Source organism: Astyanax mexicanus, unplaced genomic scaffold, assembly GCF_023375975.1.
Source record: "Astyanax mexicanus isolate ESR-SI-001 unplaced genomic scaffold, AstMex3_surface scaffold_43, whole genome shotgun sequence".
Taxonomy (NCBI): domain Eukaryota; kingdom Metazoa; phylum Chordata; class Actinopteri; order Characiformes; family Acestrorhamphidae; genus Astyanax; species Astyanax mexicanus.
In genome coordinates, this window is record NW_026040053.1 from 525,001 (window position 1) to 543,418 (window position 18,418).

The 18,418-nt window shown below is 46.1% G+C and overlaps 2 protein-coding genes across 4 annotated transcripts in view; both read left to right on the plus strand.

Moving 5' to 3' along the window:
* The window catches only part of vps13c (vacuolar protein sorting 13 homolog C), a 259,753-nt gene extending 241,580 nt beyond the window's left edge, over positions 1 to 18,173 (plus strand). The window contains exon 85 of the transcript XR_007434232.1: positions 18,042 to 18,173. The gene's annotated coding sequence lies outside the window, so the exon portion shown is untranslated. The remainder of the gene's footprint in view (positions 1 to 18,041) is intronic.
* rorab (RAR-related orphan receptor A, paralog b) overlaps positions 1 to 18,418 on the plus strand; it is a 65,016-nt gene that overhangs the window by 26,206 nt on the left and 20,392 nt on the right. For 2 of the 3 annotated variants that reach the window (XM_049473688.1, XM_049473689.1), the window contains exon 3: positions 1,190 to 1,213. In XM_049473688.1, the coding sequence (XP_049329645.1) occupies positions 1,190 to 1,213 (24 nt within the window). Of the gene's footprint in view, positions 1 to 1,189; positions 1,214 to 7,838; positions 7,973 to 18,418 lie in introns of those variants that run through there. The other variant, XM_049473690.1, reaches the window with a different exon arrangement.

The window sequence follows — 18,418 nt, forward strand, 5'->3', positions numbered from 1 at the left end:
ACACACACCAACACACACACACACACCAACACACACACACACCCCAACACACCCACACCCCAACACACACACACCAACACACACACACACACCCCAACACACACACACACACCCCAACACACACACACACCCCAACACACACACACACCCCAACACACACACACACACCCCAACACACACACACACACCCCAACACACACACACACACCCCAACACACACACACACCCCAACACACACACACACACCCCAACACACACACACACACCAACACACACACACACACACACACACCCCAACGCACACACCATAACACACACACATACCCCAACACACACCTCAACACACACACCATAACACACACACACTCTTAAATATAAGCAATAATACACTCGAGGTTTGTGCTATAACGTGTAATATTGGCACTGCTGTGCTGCGATCATACACATGAGGCAGTGCCAATATTACACATTATAGCACGAACCTCGAGTGTATTATTGTGATTATACCACAGTTACATTATCACTATAATATTATCACTGTTTATTGAAAGATTTTAAAGAGTTAAAGAGGAGGAGAAAATAGGATCTGTTTGGTTATAAAAACTCCACCAGTTAAAATTGTTCCATTGCTGCTCTGTTTGTAGCTGTGCTGTTTGGCTTGTAAGCGCTGCATAGTTGCTAGGTTGACTAGGATAAATTGAGGTACAGTAAAAGAGTGAGATTAGACGAAGGTAAAGTAAGGTAGATTGTGAAAGTTGGAAGGAACAATCAGAAAATATGATAATCAGTTGCTTTTTAATATAATTTCATTTTAAATAATTTCTAATAAAAAATAATATTGATATGAACAATGGTGCAAAATACCTCCATAGTAATCTATAATACTTTAATTTTCATATAACCGCCCATTATTGCTTTTTTTTTAGTAACCTACACTTTACAGTAGGATCATATATTTGTGTCCACAATATACCTCTTGTGATAAAAGCTGCATTCAGCTATTTTAAGTTGCACCTATTTCTGATAAAGATGTGCAAAAATGATAACTATCTGTGAAGCTCTGTGAAAACTATGTATTATTGTCATCTTATTTATATTGATGAATGTCAACATCAACGTGATTTCAAGTTTGAATTTTGAGTATCAATTAATACTCATATATATTTTTTTTGTCTTGTATGTTTTTCAGATGTAACAAAGAAGACACACACATGTAAGTATATATTAATTTCACTGCTTTGTAACTGGTACTGAAACCAGTAATATAAGTGTATTTTTCACCTCTGTGCATCATTATTTAAAGACACAGTATATACTGTATGTTCGTACAAAAATACCCAAATATATTTATATTCCATCGTATAACAACTCCTTAGAAACCACCTAGCAACACCACGGCAACCAACACATACAGTGCATCACAGCAACACTGCTAAACTGCAGCACACGCAGAGTTTCTTCGCTTGAGTTTGTAATTCTGCATGTGATTAAGGCTGTTATATATATTTATATCACATAAATAGTATAATAATGATTATTAATAATTAAACTGTGGGCTGGAGGTGAATCCGGAGCTGACGCTGTGAGACAGGGCGTCTCTCTGAAGCTCTTTGATCTGAGAGGATGAGCTGATTGTTATCAGAGAAGAAGAGACAGTGTTATCTCTCTCTCTCTCGTCCTGCTGCTGTTTCCTCTCTCTCTCCCTTTCTCTCTCTCTTTCTCTCTCTCTCTCTGTCTCTCTCTCTTTCTCTCTCTCTTTCTCTCTCTCTGTCTCTCTCTCTCTCTTTCTCTCTCTCTTTCTCTCTCTCTTTCTCTCTCTCTTTCTCTCTCTCTGTCTCTCTCTCTGTCTCTCTCTCTGTCTCTCTCTCTCTCTCTCTCTCTCTCTCTCTCTCTCGTATTGATCAGAAGGAGATACTGATCACTGATCAGTGTCAGTGGGTCATCAGTACAGACTCACAGAATCACAGACAGTAAAGTTGGGTTTGTGCCCTGTGATTGGACAATTTAGTTGCAGGAAAAAGTGTGTGAACTCTTTGGGATTATACTTGTATTTCTGTATAAATTGGTGATTAAATGTGTTCTGATCTTCATCTACATCACAACAATAGACAAACACAGTCTGCTTAAACTAAAACCACACTAATAATTATCTGTTTGCATGATTTTATTGAACACAACATGTTAATATTCACAGTTAGGGGGGAAAAATATGTAAACCCCTAGTTTAATGACTTTTCTAAAAGGTAATGCACTAATTGGAGGCAGGTTGTGATGAGATGTGATGGATGTGTTGGTTAAATCTGCTCTGCCCTATAAAAAAACACACACACGCCAGTTTTGAGTTTGCTGATCTTCAGAAGCATTGTTTGATGTGAATTATGCCTCGCACAAAAGATCAAGCTCTCAGAAGACCTACGTTCATGAATTGTTGACCTAAAGCATGAAGCTGGAAAGGGTTAAAAAAGTCTCTAAAAGTCTTGATGTTCACGTGTCCACGGTAAGACAGACGCTCTACAAATGGAGAAAGTTCAGCACTGTTGCTGCTACTCTCTCTAGGCGTGGTAAAGTCCTGTAAAGATGACTGTAAGAGCACAGCACATGCAGAATGATCAATGAGGTGAGGAAGAATCCTAGAGCGTCAGCTGAAGACTCAATACAGAAATCTCCGGCACATGCTAATATTTTTGTTAACAAATCTACAATGAAGAAAACATTAAACAAGAATAGAGTTGAAGGGAGGACACCACAGAGGAAGACACTGCTGTACAAAAAAAACACTTTGCTGCACGTTTGAAGTTTGCATAAAAAAAAAAAAAAACCTAGCACCTGGATGTTCCACAGCAGTACTGGCTAAATATACTGTGGAGAGATGAAGCCAAAATTGAGTTGTTTGGAAGAAACACACAACGCTCTGTGTGGAGAAAGAAATAAAGGCACAGCACACCATCATCAAAACCTCATCCTAACTGTGAAACATGGTGGAGGGAGCATCATGGTTTGGGGCTGCTTTGCTTTGCTGCCTCAGGGTCTGGACGGATTTTGCCGACATCAACGGAAAAATTAATTCCCAAGTTTATCAAGACATCTGTCCTCCAACTGAAGCTCAACAGAGGACGGATGATGCAACAGAACAACGACCAAAAACATAGAATTAAATCAACAACCGAACGACTTCAACAGAAGAAAATAAATAAATACTCCTTCTGGAGAGTCCTGACCTCCTGAACCCAACTGAGATGCTGCAGCATCATGACCTCAAGAGAGAGATTCACACCAGATATCCCATAATATTATAGCTGAACTGAAACAGTTTAGTGAAGAGGAATGATCCAGAATTCCTCCTGACCGTTCTGCAGGTCTGATCTGCAGCTACAGGAAACCATTGGTTGAGGTTTTTGCTGATAAAGGAGGATCAACCAGTTATTAAATCCAAAGATTCACATACTTTTATATTAACATGCTGTGTTCAATAAAATCATGCAAACAGATAATTATTAGTGTGGTTTTAGTTTAATCAGACTGTGTTTGTCTATTTTTGTGACGTAGATGAAGATCAGAACACATTTAATCACCAATTTATACAGAAATACAAGTATAATCACAAAGAGTTCACATACTTTTTCCTGCTACTGTATTTATACATAACTCTTAATTCCCTTTTCTTCTTTCTTCATTGTTTAATAGATAACAATAGCCTTGTAATAGGAAGAAAGTAACGTTTGTTTGTATAAATGTGTGTGTATGTTTGTGTTTGTATATATATGTGTGTGTGTGTGTGTGTGTGTGTGTGTGTGTATATTTGTGTGTGTGTGTGTATATTTGTGTGTGTGTGTGTATATTTGTGTGTGTGTGTGTGTTTGTGTGTATATATGTGTGTGTGTGTGTTTGTGTGTATATGTGTGTGTGTATATTTGTGTGTGTGTGTGTTTGTGTATATATGTGTGTGTGTGTTTGTGTATATGTGTGTGTGTATGTGTTTGTGTGTATATGTGTGTGTGTATATTTGTGTGTGTGTGTGTTTGTGTGTATATATGTGTGTGTGTGTTTGTGTGTATATTTGTGTGTGTATGTGTTTGTGTGTATATGTGTGTGTGTGTTTGTGTGTATATTTGTGTGTATATTTGTGTGTGTGTGTGTATGTGTGTATATGTGTGTGTGTGTTTACAGTTATGTGCTGTTTGTGTTGGAGACGCTGGACACATGGCAGCAGCTGGAAGTGTGTGTGTGTGTGTGTGTGTGTGTGTGTGTGTGTGTGAGACATGTCTGGTCTGATCCAGCCAAACCTGGCCCAATGAGACGGGCTCATGTTCACACACACAAAACACACACACACACACACACACACACACACACTCCGAATCAGCATTCCAGTATAGTGATCTGGATCAGGTTCTGGTTGGTGGGTCAGTCTGTAGAACTGTGGTCTGATTGGATCCCCCAGTTCTGTATCAGACCCTTTGCTCCTCCCACTGAAACCAGAGTCCATCAAAACATCTCCTCCATCTCCACAGATATTAACCCCTTCACCCCCACCTTTATTAATACTCTATAATAATACTTTACCTGCAGGAAACACTCCAGTATTAAATACTGTAGGAACAGACTCTGGGCGTGGACTGCTTATCAGTGTTTATGAACCAGTAATCTGCTGATAATTCAAAGTATTTCAGAAAGTATTTAGTGGTATTAGTGCTAAACAATATGGTAAAATTATGTATCAATATATAACACAATAAAGTTCTTATTTTTAGTTAATACGTAAGTATAATTTTAATATTGATATGAGTATTATCATAGAGATTTGTCTGCACCTACAAACTCTACAGTCAGGAAGTGTAATTTGAGCTTTGGGTGCCCCCTATAAGACAGAGTTTACACATGCATTTCTGGACAAGCTGACAGACACAGATGCATTGCTGAAAGTGGGAGGAGCATGGGGACTGACACAGTAAAGTAATATTACAGTATAAACCGTGGGCGGCACGGTGGTTTAGTGGTTAGCATGTTCGCCTCCCAGCACTGGGGTCTTGGGTTCATGTCCCTATCTGGGTGGAGTTTCCATGTTCTCCCTGTGTCTGCGTGGGTTTCCTCCTCCCACAGTCTTAAAACATGGAGATCAGGTAAATTGGATACTCTAAATTGATCTGGTGTGTATGTGTAAAGTGTGTGGTATGTATGTGGTATGTATGTATGTATGTATGTATGTATGTACGGTATGTATGTATGTGTGGTATGCATGATTGTGCCCAGATATGGATTGTCATTCTGTTCTGGGTAAATGCTGTAGTGCTGAATGCAGTTCTCCAGGCGGACGGGGTTGTATCTGGTTGAGAGTACGCTGTGCGCTATTGGCTGCTGCTTCTCACCGGTGTGTGGATGAGTGTTAATGTGTAATGTGCTTGTGTGTAAAACGTGTAAATTGTAAAGCGTCCTTGGGTTTCTAGAAAGGCGCTATATAAGCTGAAATTCATTCATTCACACACAGTAATATTACACACATTCCTACTTTTGTGGACACAGACAAACACATACACAAGTATAAACACTCACAACACTGCACTGTAGACTCTGCACTAACTCACGATATGTGATCCGTATTGTCCGTATTTCCTGTATTGTCCGTATTTCCTGTATTGTCCCTGTTGTCCGTATTGTCCATATTTCCTGTATTGTCCCTGTTGTCCGTATTGTCCTGTATTGTCCCTGTTGTCCGTATTGCGTGTTGAGGGCAGGTTGTGGAGTGTGTGCTGTGGCAGATTTTGGGTTTAGTTGGGCTCTCGCCAAATCATTAGCATTCAGATGGCTCTGTCCCCTCCGGTGTCTCTGCACAACATTCACCTCGCCAGGCCCCTTACACACACACACACACACACACACACACTCACACACACACACACACACACAACCATGCCAGTTGTCCTGCAGGCAACAGTCTCAGATCACGGCTGTTCACCTGATGCCCTGCTTTAGCTCCAACACACACACACACACACAGTTTTATACACACACACACACAATTATACACACAATTTGATACATGAGATAGAAAGGATGTGGTTCATGAGGTTTTTGTATGAGGTAAAGTTGGTGGTTCTGAGGGTTATGAGTAGTGATTGGACGATCCACTTTTTTCTGCTTCGATCTGTTTCCGATATAAAACTGATATAAAATACCGATACAAACACCGATAAAAGGGCTCTTTCAGTTTATTATTAGTACTATGATTAAAGTTACATCATGAGGCTGAAACAGATACACAGCTCTTTAAAGAGTAACATTATACACACGTGCATTTAATGTAAATAGATTATATACAAACACAATAGTTTTATTTCAAATTAAATATTTAAATTTTTATTAAATATTTTAAAAAAGTTAAATATTAAATATGTTAAGTATTACATACAGATTAATCTTTTTGCACTGGTTGCGTAGGAGACTTTTATTTTGACACGTAGTGTAGTGGATTAGCTGCAGTAGATAACGGCTAACCAGCGACGCTAACTGTATTTCTAAACTGAATTAATCAGTGTTTTGTGTTTTTCATTAGTGCTGGTTAGAGTGGGGAGGATCTGTGGTTTGATATTAGATGTGAATTATGGCTTTACTTTTTTACTTGAGGTAGATAATTATTACATTCACAACACCAGAATGCAGCTGTCTGCCCGATGCTAGCTAGGCTAACAGACTGCAGATGTTAATGGAGATGCTAACGGCTAACTGGTGATGCTAACTGTATTTCTGAACTAAATTAATCTCTGTTTTTAACAGCATATGTGAGTGTTAGTGCTGGTTAGTGTTTGTAGATCCTGTGGTTTTATAGGATATGTGGATTATGATTATAGTTTACTCCAGTCTGTAGTTTAATACCTTTACAACACCAGAATGCAGCTGTTGGTGCTAATGCTAATGCTAGCTAGGCTAACAGACTGCTGGTGTTAATCTGTTCACCCCTCAGACGCTGAATTTATAAATATTACATGAAGCCGTTCTGCTGTTCAGAATTTTCAAAGTAACAAATCTCCAGATAATCAATATATTTTATTTGTAGATAAACAGCTAAAGTTTAATCAGTCAGCCTCAGACTGAAGCTGGAAGTTTATGAGGTAGAGCTGGTGCTTTTTGACATAGAGCTGGTGATTTATGAGCTTTATAATGTAAATCTGCTGGTTTATGAGGTAGAGCTGGTGATTTGTGACGTAGAACTGGTGATTTATGAGGTTTATGAGGTTAATCTGGTGGTTTATGAGGTGAAACCAGTGGTTTATGAGGTAGAGCTGGTGGTTTATGAGGTAAATCTGGTGGGTTTTGGGTAAATCTGGTAGTTTATGTGGTAAAGCTGGTGATTTTTGAGGTTTATGAGGTAAATCGGGTGGTTTATGAGGTAAATCCTGATGGTATATGAGGTAAATCTGGTGGTTTATTAGGTACAGCTGGTGCTTTTTGACATAGAGCTGGTGAATTATGAGATTTATAATGTAAATCTGGTGGTTTATGAGGTAGAGCTGGTGATTTACGTGGTAGAGCTGTTGATTTATGAGGTTTATGAGATTAATCTGGTGGTTTATGGTTTATGAGGTATATCTGGTGGTGTGTGAGGTAAGAGTATGATTATTCTGTGATGTTATAATGGTTCAGTATGCTGTAAGAGTCACTGGTGTTTTCATGCTTCAGATGTACAGATTCTAAACAACAAGTTCCAGAAGAAACGTGATTTGTTAGCCTCTCCCACACAGACCTTCAATCCCTGAGCTCCTATTGGCTGCCTCTGCTGTCAGTCAGGATGGAGGGGTGGGTGGGGGTGTGGCTTAGTGTTGATGTGTCACATGGATTCTCATGTGGTGGAGCAGTAAGCTACAGTCAGCAGAGCTCTCACACACACACACACACACACACACTCTGTGTGTTTACTGAGACTGATCTGTATGGGCTCTCAGCCTCAGGATGTACCTCATGATTACAGCCATGAAAGGTAAGAGAGAGGATTTTTGTGTTGAAGCGTGTGTGTGTGTGTGTGTATGTGTGTGTATGTGTGTGTGTGTGTGTGTGTGTGAGAGAGAGCTATACTCAGACAGTACTGTATTCATATTTCATATGATTTGAGCTGCAGCTTCACTGTGTGTCTGAGCTCCTACACACTCCAATACCCCGGCTGTACCCTTCACTCCCGCACGAGAGAGAGAGAGAGAGAGAGAATAAGGGATCGAGAGAAAGAGAGAGAGAGACGAAGAGAGAGAGAGAGGTGGAGAGAAAGAGAGAGAGAGAAAAGGGAGAGAGGGAATAAGGGATAGAGAGAGGGGGGAGGAAAGAGAGAGGAAAAAGGGAGATAGAGAGAGAGGGTAAAGTGGAAAGAGAGAGGCAATAAGGGAAAGAGAGGGAAAAGGGAAAAAGAGAGGGGGAAAAGGGAAAGAGAGATAGAGAGAGAGATGAAATGGAAAAAGAAAGATGGAAGGGAAAGAAAAATGCTTTGAATGTATAAGGAATTCCATCACACAGTAACCATGTGAGCTGCATGCCATTGACATGGAAGTGTGTAGTGTGTGTGTGTGTAGTATTTGTGTGTGTGTGTGTGTGTGTGTGTGTATGTGTGTGTGTATTTGTGTGTGTGTGTGTTTGTGTGTGTGTGTAAATAGCAGGTTATCTAAGTGTGAGGTATTCAGTGTTGGGTATGAGTTGCTGCTGTGGGTGCTGCACGAGGTATTGGTGTTATCTGTTGGGAAGGGTTTGGGAAAATTGTGTTGGTGGAGGATTGGGAATGATTCGGGAATACTGTGTTGGTGGAGCATTGGGAATGCTGTGTTAATAGAGGATAGGGAATGATTCGGAAATGTGTGTTGGTGAAGAAATAGGAATGGTTTGGGAATGCTGTGTTGTAGAGAATAATATGAATATTGAGTTGGGAATTTCGCTTGTTGGTAGACGATTGGGAATGGTTTGAGAATGTTTTTTGTTGGCAGTGCTAATGATTTGATAATGCTGTATTGGTGAAGGATTAGTAATGCTGTGTGGTAATGTTGTGATTGGGAATAGTATGGTAATGCTGTGTTGGTGGAGGATTAGGAATGGTTTGGAAATGTGTGTTGGTGGAGGAATAGAAATGGTTTGAGAATGCTGTGTGTTGATGGAAGATGGGGAATGATGTGTGTTGGAGGAGAAATAGGAATGGTTTGGGAATGCTGTGTGTTGGTGGAGGAATATGAATGGTTTGGGAATGATGTGTGTTATTGGAAAAATAGCAAAGGCTTAGGAATGCTGTGTGTCTGTAAAGGACTGGGATTGGTTTGGGAATGCTGTGTGGTGGTGGAGAAATAGTAATGTTTTGGGAATGCACTATGTTGGCGGTCAAATAGGAATGGTTTGGGAACTCTGTGTTGGTGGAGAAAAAGGAATGGTTTGGGAATGCTGTGTGTTGGTGGAGAAATAGGAATGGTTTGGGAATGCTCTGTGTTGGTGGAGAAATAGGAATGGTTTGGGAATGCTGTGTGTTGGTGGAGAAATATGAATGGTTTGGGAATGCTGTGTGTTGGGAGAAATAGGAATGGTTTGGGAATGCTCTGTGTTGGTGGAGAAATAGGAATGGTTTGGGAATGCTGTGTGTTGGTGGAGAAATATGAATGGTTTGGGAATGCTGTGTGTTGGGAGAAATAGGAATGGTTTGGGAATGCTGTGTTGTTGGAGAAATATGAATGGTTTGGAATGCTCTGTGTTGGTGGAGAAATAGGAATGGTTTGGGAATGCTGTGTGTTGGTGGAGAAATAGGAATGGTTTGGGAATGATGTGTGTTGGTGGAGAAATAGGAATGGTTTGGAAATGCTGTGTGTTGGTGGAGAAATAGGAATGGTTTGGGAATGCTGTGTGTTGGATGAGGATTGGGAATGCTGCTCCACTGACCTATTTATGGCTCTGTTGCTGCTGGAGCAACACTCGCCTGTTTACCCAGCAGCCACTGTAGCTTACTTAATCCCCCCACCCCCACCCTGAATCACACTCACTCTCTCTCACACACACACACACACACACACACACACTCTCTCTCACACACACACACACACACACACACAGCAAACGTAAAATCCTGCTGGCAGCTGTCACCGTGTATTAGTGATGAGGAGGATGGCAGTGAAACACCGTCCTTCATCCTTCAGCTCGTGTATTAAAGGAGGAAACCCCACAAAATATCATTCCAGAGCATCTGAGGGACAGAGCGTTTGAGGGCAGAGCGTTTAAGGGACAGAGCGTTTGAGGGCAGAGCGTTTGAGGGCAGAGCGTTTGAGGGACAGAGCGTTTGAGGGCAGAGCGTTTGAGGGCAGAGCGTTTAAGGGGCAGAGCGTTTGAGGGACAGAGCGTTTGAGGAACAGAGCGTTTGAGGAACAGAGCGTTTTAGGGACAGAGCGTCTGAGGGACAGAGCGTTTGAGGGCAGAGCGTTTGAGGGGCAGAGCGTCTGAGGGACAGAGCGTTTGAGGGCAGAGCGTTTAAGGGAAAGAGCGTTTGAGGGACAGAGAGTTTTGAGGTGCAGAGCGTTTGAGGGACAGAGCGTTTGCGGGGCAGAGCGTTTGAGGGACAGAGCGTTTGAGGGAGAGAGCGTTTGAGGGACAGAGCGTTTGCGGGGCAGAGCGTTTGAGGGCAGAGCGTTTGAGGGACAGAGCGTTTAAGGGGCAGAGCGTTTGAGGGACAGAGCGTTTGGGGGCAGAGCGTTTGAGGAACAGAGCGTTTTAGGGCAGAGCGTTTGAGGGACAGAGCGTCTGAGGGACAGAGCGTTTGAGGGGCAGAGCGTTTGAGGAACAAAGCGTTTGAGGGACAGAGCGTTTGAGGTGCAGAGCTTCTGAGGGGCAGAGCGTTTGAGGGACAGAGCGTCTGAGGGGCAGAGGGCAGAGCGTTTGAGGGGCAGAGCGTTTGAGGGACAGAGCGTTTGAGGGGCAGAGCGTTTGAGGGACAGAGCGTTTGAGGGGCTGAGCATTTGAGGGGCAGAGCGTTTAAGGGGCAGAGCGTTTGAGGGACAGAGCGTCTGAGGGGCAGAGGGCAGAGCGTTTGAGGGGCAGAGCGTTTGAGGGACAGAGCATTTGAGGGGCAGAGAATTTGAGGGACAGAGCGTTTGAGGGGCTGAGCATTTGAGGGACAGCGCATCTGAGGGGCAGAGCGTTTAAGGGGCAGAGCTTTTGAGGGGCAGAGCGTCTAAGGGACAGAGCGTCTGAGGGGCAGAGGGCAGAGCGTTTGAGGGGTAGAGTGTTTGAGGGGCAGAGCGTTTGAGGGGCAGAGCGTTTGAGGGACAGAGCGTCTGAGGGGCAGAGGGCAGAGCGTTTGAGGGGCAGAGCGTTTAAGGGGTAGAGCGTTTGAGGGGTGGAGCATTTGAGGGACAGAGCGTTTGAGGGGCAGAGCGTTTGAGGGGCAGAGTGTTTGAGGGACAGAGCGTTTAAGGGGTGGAGCGTTTGACAGGCAGAGCGTTTGAGGGACAGAGCGTTTGAGGGGTAGAGTGTTTGAGGGACAGAGCGTTTAAGGGGCAGAGCGTTTGACAGGCAGAGCGTTTGAGGGACAGAGCGTTTAAGGGGTAGAGCGTTTGAGGGGTGGAGCATTTGAGGGACAGAGCGTTTGAGGGGCAGAGCGTTTGAGGGGCAGAGTGTTTGAGGGACAGAGCGTTTAAGGGGTGGAGCGTTTAAGGGGCAGAGCGTTTGAGGGGCAGAGCGTTTGATGGACAGAGCGTTTAAGGGGTAGAGCGTTTGAGGGGTGGAGCGTTTGTGGGACAGAGCGTCTGAGGGGCAGAGGGCAGAGCGTTTGAGGGGTAGAGTGTTTGAGGGACAGAGCGTTTAAGGGGCAGAGCGTTTGAGGGGCAGAGCGTTTAAGGGGCAGAGCGTTTGAGGGGCAGAGCGTTTGAGGGACAGAGCGTCTGAGGGGCAGAGGGCAGAGCGTTTGAGGGGCAGAGCGTTTGAGGGACAGAGCGTTTGAGGGGCAGAGCGTTTGAGGGACAGAGCGTTTGAGGGGCTGAGCATTTGAGGGGCAGAGCGTTTAAGGGGCAGAGCGTTTGAGGGACAGAGCGTCTGAGGGGCAGAGGGCAGAGCGTTTGAGGGGCAGAGCGTTTGAGGGGCAGAGCATTTGAGGGGCAGAGAATTTGAGGGACAGAGCGTTTGAGGGGCTGAGCATTTGAGGGACAGAGCATCTGAGGGGCAGAGCGTTTAAGGGGCAGAGCGTTTGAGGGGCAGAGCGTCTAAGGGACAGAGCGTCTGAGGGGCAGAGGGCAGAGCGTTTGAGGGGTAGAGTGTTTGAGGGGCAGAGCGTTTGAGGGGCAGAGCGTTTGAGGGACAGAGCGTCTGAGGGGCAGAGGGCAGAGCGTTTGAGGGGCAGAGCGTTTGAGGGACAGAGCGTCTGAGGGGCAGAGGGCAGAGCGTTTGAGGGGTAGATTGTTTGAGGGACAGAGCGTCTGAGGGGCAGAGGGCAGAGCGTTTGAGGGGTAGAGTGTTTGAGGGACAGAGCGTTTAAGGGGCAGAGCGTTTGACAGGCAGAGCGTTTGAGGGACAGAGCGTTTAAGGGGTAGAGCGTTTGAGGGGTGGAGCATTTGAGGGACAGAGCGTTTGAGGGGCAGAGCGTTTGAGGGGCAGAGTGTTTGAGGGACAGAGCGTTTAAGGGGTGGAGCGTTTCAGGGGCAGAGCGTTTGAGGGGCAGAGCGTTTGATGGACAGAGCGTTTAAGGGGTAGAGCGTTTGAGGGGTGGAGCGTTTGTGGGACAGAGCGTCTGAGGGGCAGAGGGCAGAGCGTTTGAGGGGTAGAGTGTTTGAGGGACAGAGCGTTTAAGGGGCAGAGCGTTTGAGGGGCAGAGCGTTTGAGGGACAGAGCATTTAAGGGGTAGAGCGTTTGTGGGGTGGAGCGTTTGAGGGACAGAGCGTTTGAGGGGTAGAGTGTTTGAGGGACAGAGCGTTTAAGGGGCAGAGCGTTTGAGGGGCAGAGCGTTTGAGGGACAGAGCGTTTAAGGGGTAGAGCGTTTAAGGGGTGGAGCGTTTGAGGGACAGAGCGTCTGAGGGGCAGAGGGCAGAGCGTTTGAGGGGCAGAGTGTTTGAGGGACAGAGCGTTTAAGGGGTGGAGCGTTTAAGGGGCAGAGCGTTTGAGGGGCAGAGCGTTTGATGGACAGAGCGTTTAAGGGGTAGAGCGTTTGAGGGGTGGAGCGTTTGTGGGACAGAGCGTCTGAGGGGCAGAGGGCAGAGCGTTTGAGGGGTAGAGTGTTTGAGGGACAGAGCGTTTAAGGGGCAGAGCGTTTGAGGGGCAGAGCGTTTGAGGGACAGAGCATTTAAGGGGTAGAGCGTTTGTGGGGTTGAGCGTTTGAAGGACAGAGCGTTTGAGGGGTAGAGTGTTTGAGGGACAGAGCGTTTAAGGGGCAGAGCGTTTGAGGGGCAGAGCGTTTGAGGGACAGAGCGTTTAAGGGGTAGAGCGTTTAAGGGGTGGAGCGTTTGAGGGACAGAGCGTCTGAGGGGCAGAGGGCAGAGCGTTTGAGGGGTAGAGTGTTTGAGGGACAGAGCGTTTAAGGGGCAGAGCGTTTGAGGGGCAGAGCGTTTGAGGGACAGAGCGTTTGAGGGGTAGAGTGTTTGAGGGACAGAGCGTTTAAGGGGCAGAGCGTTTGAGGGGCAGAGCGTCTGAGGGGCAGAGGGCAGAGCGTTTGAGGGGCAGAGCGTTTGAGGGACAGAGCATTTGAGGGGCAGAGAATTTGAGGGACAGAGCGTTTGAGGGGCTGAGCATTTGAGGGACAGAGCATCTGAGGGGCAGAGCGTTTAAGGGGCAGAGCGTTTGAGGGGCAGAGCGTCTAAGGGACAGAGCGTCTGAGGGGCAGAGGGCAGAGCGTTTGAGGGGTAGAGTGTTTGAGGGGCAGAGCGTTTGAGGGGCAGAGCGTTTGAGGGACAGAGCGTCTGAGGGGCAGAGGGCAGAGCGTTTGAGGGGCAGAGCGTTTGAGGGACAGAGCGTCTGAGGGGCAGAGGGCAGAGCGTTTGAGGGGTAGATTGTTTGAGGGACAGAGCGTCTGAGGGGCAGAGGGCAGAGCGTTTGAGGGGTAGAGTGTTTGAGGGACAGAGCGTTTAAGGGGCAGAGCGTTTGACAGGCAGAGCGTTTGAGGGACAGAGCGTTTAAGGGGTAGAGCGTTTGAGGGGTGGAGCATTTGAGGGACAGAGCGTTTGAGGGGCAGAGCGTTTGAGGGGCAGAGTGTTTGAGGGACAGAGCGTTTAAGGGGTGGAGCGTTTCAGGGGCAGAGCGTTTGAGGGGCAGAGCGTTTGATGGACAGAGCGTTTAAGGGGTAGAGCGTTTGAGGGGTGGAGCGTTTGTGGGACAGAGCGTCTGAGGGGCAGAGGGCAGAGCGTTTGAGGGGTAGAGTGTTTGAGGGACAGAGCGTTTAAGGGGCAGAGCGTTTGAGGGGCAGAGCGTTTGAGGGACAGAGCATTTAAGGGGTAGAGCGTTTGTGGGGTGGAGCGTTTGAGGGACAGAGCGTTTGAGGGGTAGAGTGTTTGAGGGACAGAGCGTTTAAGGGGCAGAGCGTTTGAGGGGCAGAGCGTTTGAGGGACAGAGCGTTTAAGGGGTAGAGCGTTTAAGGGGTGGAGCGTTTGAGGGACAGAGCGTCTGAGGGGCAGAGGGCAGAGCGTTTGAGGGGCAGAGTGTTTGAGGGACAGAGCGTTTAAGGGGTGGAGCGTTTAAGGGGCAGAGCGTTTGAGGGGCAGAGCGTTTGATGGACAGAGCGTTTAAGGGGTAGAGCGTTTGAGGGGTGGAGCGTTTGTGGGACAGAGCGTCTGAGGGGCAGAGGGCAGAGCGTTTGAGGGGTAGAGTGTTTGAGGGACAGAGCGTTTAAGGGGCAGAGCGTTTGAGGGGCAGAGCGTTTGAGGGACAGAGCATTTAAGGGGTAGAGCGTTTGTGGGGTTGAGCGTTTGAGGGACAGAGCGTTTGAGGGGTAGAGTGTTTGAGGGACAGAGCGTTTAAGGGGCAGAGCGTTTGAGGGGCAGAGCGTTTGAGGGACAGAGCGTTTAAGGGGTAGAGCGTTTAAGGGGTGGAGCGTTTGAGGGACAGAGCGTCTGAGGGGCAGAGGGCAGAGCGTTTGAGGGGTAGAGTGTTTGAGGGACAGAGCGTTTAAGGGGCAGAGCGTTTGAGGGGCAGAGCGTTTGAGGGACAGAGCGTTTGAGGGGTAGAGTGTTTGAGGGACAGAGCGTTTAAGGGGCAGAGCGTTTGAGGGGCAGAGCGTTTGAGGGACAGAGCGTCTGAGGGGCAGAGGGCAGAGCGTTTGAGGGGCAGAGCGTTTAAGGGGCAGAGCGTTTGAGGGGCAGAGCGTTTGAGGGACAGAGCGTTTGAGGGGTAGAGTGTTTGAGGGACAGAGCGTTTAAGGGGCAGAGCGTTTGAGGGGCAGAGCGTTTGAGGGACAGAGCGTCTGAGGGGCAGAGGGCAGAGCGTTTAAGGGGCAGAGCGTTTGAGGGGCAGAGCGTTTAAGGGGTGGAGCGTTTGAGGGGCAGAGCGTCTGAGGGACAGAGCGTTTGAGGGGCAGAGCGTTTGAGGGACAGAGCGTTTAAGGGGTGGAGCGTTTGAGGGGTAGAGCGTCTGAGGGGCAGAGGGCAGAGCGTTTGAGGGGTAGAGTGTTTGAGGGACAGAGCGTTTGAGGGGCAGAGCGTTTGAGGGACAGAGCGTTTGAGGGGCAGAGCGTTTGAGGGACAGAGCGTTTAAGGGACAGAGCGTTTAAGGGGTGGAGCGTTTAAGGGGCGGAGCGTTTGAGGGGTGGAGCGTTTGAGGGGCAGAGCGTTTGAGGGACAGAGCGCTTAAGGGGCGGAGCGTTTGAGGGGTGGAGCGTTTGAGGGGCAGAGCGTTTGAGGGACAGAGCGTTTAAGGGGCGGAGCGTTTGAGGGGTGGAGCGTTTGAGGGGCAGAGTGTTTGAGGGACAGAGCGTCTGAGGGGCAGAGCGAGGCAGGCTGTAGAGTGAGAGAGTGAGAGAGGCAGGCTGTAGAGTGAGAGAGTGAGAGAGGCAGGCTGTAGAGTGAGAGAGAGGCAGAGTGAGCTCTTTGATGTATTAATCTATAATTCAGAGTAGATTATGGTCTCGGGGCTCAGAGTGACTAATTACTGCGGATTGGTTTTGCATATATAATGAGAGAGAGAGCGAGAGAGAGGGAGAGTGAATAGTGAAATGGGGAGGAGAGAGAGGATTAGCGCTGCTGTAACCATGAGCGAAATATATATTCTACTATATTCCACTCTCTGAAATATATACGCCAGCAGCACAACTCTGGTGAACAGTGCAGTGTGTGTAAAAGAGAGAGAGAGAGAGAGAGTGTGTGTGATGGGAGGCATTTTTACGTTTCCATTCTTCTGACTTGACCGAAACACAGCTAAAACATGACTGAAACACAGCTCGGACATGACTGAAACACAGCTCGGACATGACTGAAACACAGCTCGGACATGACCGAAACACAGCTCAGACATGACCGAAACACAGCTCAGACATGACTGAAACACAGCTCGGACATGACCGAAACACAGCTCAGACATGACCGAAACACAGCTCAGACATGATTGAAACACAGCTCAGACATGACTGAAACACAGCTCGGACATGACTGAAACACAGCTCGGACATGACTGAAACACAGCTCGGACATGACCGAAACACAGCTCGGACATGACCGAAACACAGCTCAGACATGATTGAAACACAGCTCGGACATGACCGAAACACAGCTCAGACATGATTGAAACACAGCTCAGACATGACTGAAACACAGCTCGGACATGACTGAAACACAGCTCAGACATGATTGAAACACAGCTCAGACATGATTGAAACACAGCTCAGACATGACTGAAACACAGCTCGGACATGACTGAAACACAGCTCGGACATGACTGAAACACAGCTCGGACATGATTGAAACACAGCTCAGACATGACTGAAACACAGCTCGGACATGACTGAAACACAGCTCGGACATGACTGAAACACAGCTCGGACATGACCGAAACACAGCTCGGACATGACCGAAACACAGCTCAGACATGATTGAAACACAGCTCAGACATGACTGAAACACAGCTCGGACACAGCTCAGACATGACTGAAACACAGCTCAGACATGACTGACATGATTGCTTAGACACAGCTCAGACACAGCTTAGACATACCCCAAGCACAGTTCAGACACAGCTCAGACACAGGCGAAGCATTGCTTAGACACAGCTCAGACACAGGCGAAGCACTGTTTAGACACAGCTCATACACAACCCAAGCACTGATCAGGCACAGTTCAAACACGGCTTGGACATGACCAAAACACAGCTCAGACACAACCCAAGCACTTTCAGACACAGCTTAGACATGACCGAAACACAGCTCAGACACAGCTCAAGCACAGTTCAGACACAGCTCAAGCACAGTTCAGATACAGCTTAGACATAACCTGATAATATATCATCCAGAAATAATTGATATGGTGACTTATGATTACTTATAAGGCAAATACAGTATGAATTGTAGTTTCTCTGCTGTGAAACAGCACAGAGATCAGCTGATGTTTGCTGTAGTTATTAGTGTTACTGAGTAATTGGAGTTTAAACTGAAACGTTTTATAAACAGTCGGGTTTCTGTGCTGAATCAGACGCTGCACTCTGAGAACAGAGAGCGTGGAATTGACTTTAATACGATTAGAGCAGATCACTGACCCTCCTTCAAAATAGTGTAGTGCACTGCCAGCGGCTGAAGGGCACTGCAGAAGCCCCGCCCCCTACAGTCATCTCAGCTGTGCAAGAGGAAACACAGTTTACGAATCAGAGTTTAAACACAGTTAAATACCCCGACAGCTTCATCTGAACAACGTGATATATCTCAATACTTCATCATTAAACACAGTACAGTACCTCAATTATTTAGTACCGGTGCTTTAACTTTTTGTGGCATTTTTACATCTTTTCATACAATACCTTATTTATTTATCTTTAATGTAATGTTACATGGCATATCTACTGTATGTCTAGTAAAATGAGGCTTACAAGTGGGTCATAACAAATATATAAACATGCACAGCTCTGTAAAAAATGAAGAGAGCACTTCAGTTTCTGAATCAGTTTCTCTGATTTTGCTATTTATAGGTTTATGTTTGAGTAAAATGAACATTGTTGTTTTATTCAATAAACTACAGACAACATTTCTCCCAAATTACAAATAAAAATATTCTCATTTAGAGCATTTATTATTTTTATTTGCAGAAAATGTGAAATGACTTAAATAACAAAAAAGATGCAGAGCTTTCAGACCTCAAATAATGCAAAGAAAACAAGTTCATATTCATAAAGTTTTAAGAGTTCAGAAATAATCAATATTTAGTGAAATAATCCTGGTTTTTAATCACAGTTTTTAATTTCATGCATCTTGGCATCATGTTCTCCTCCACCAGTCTTACACACTGCTTTTGGATAACTT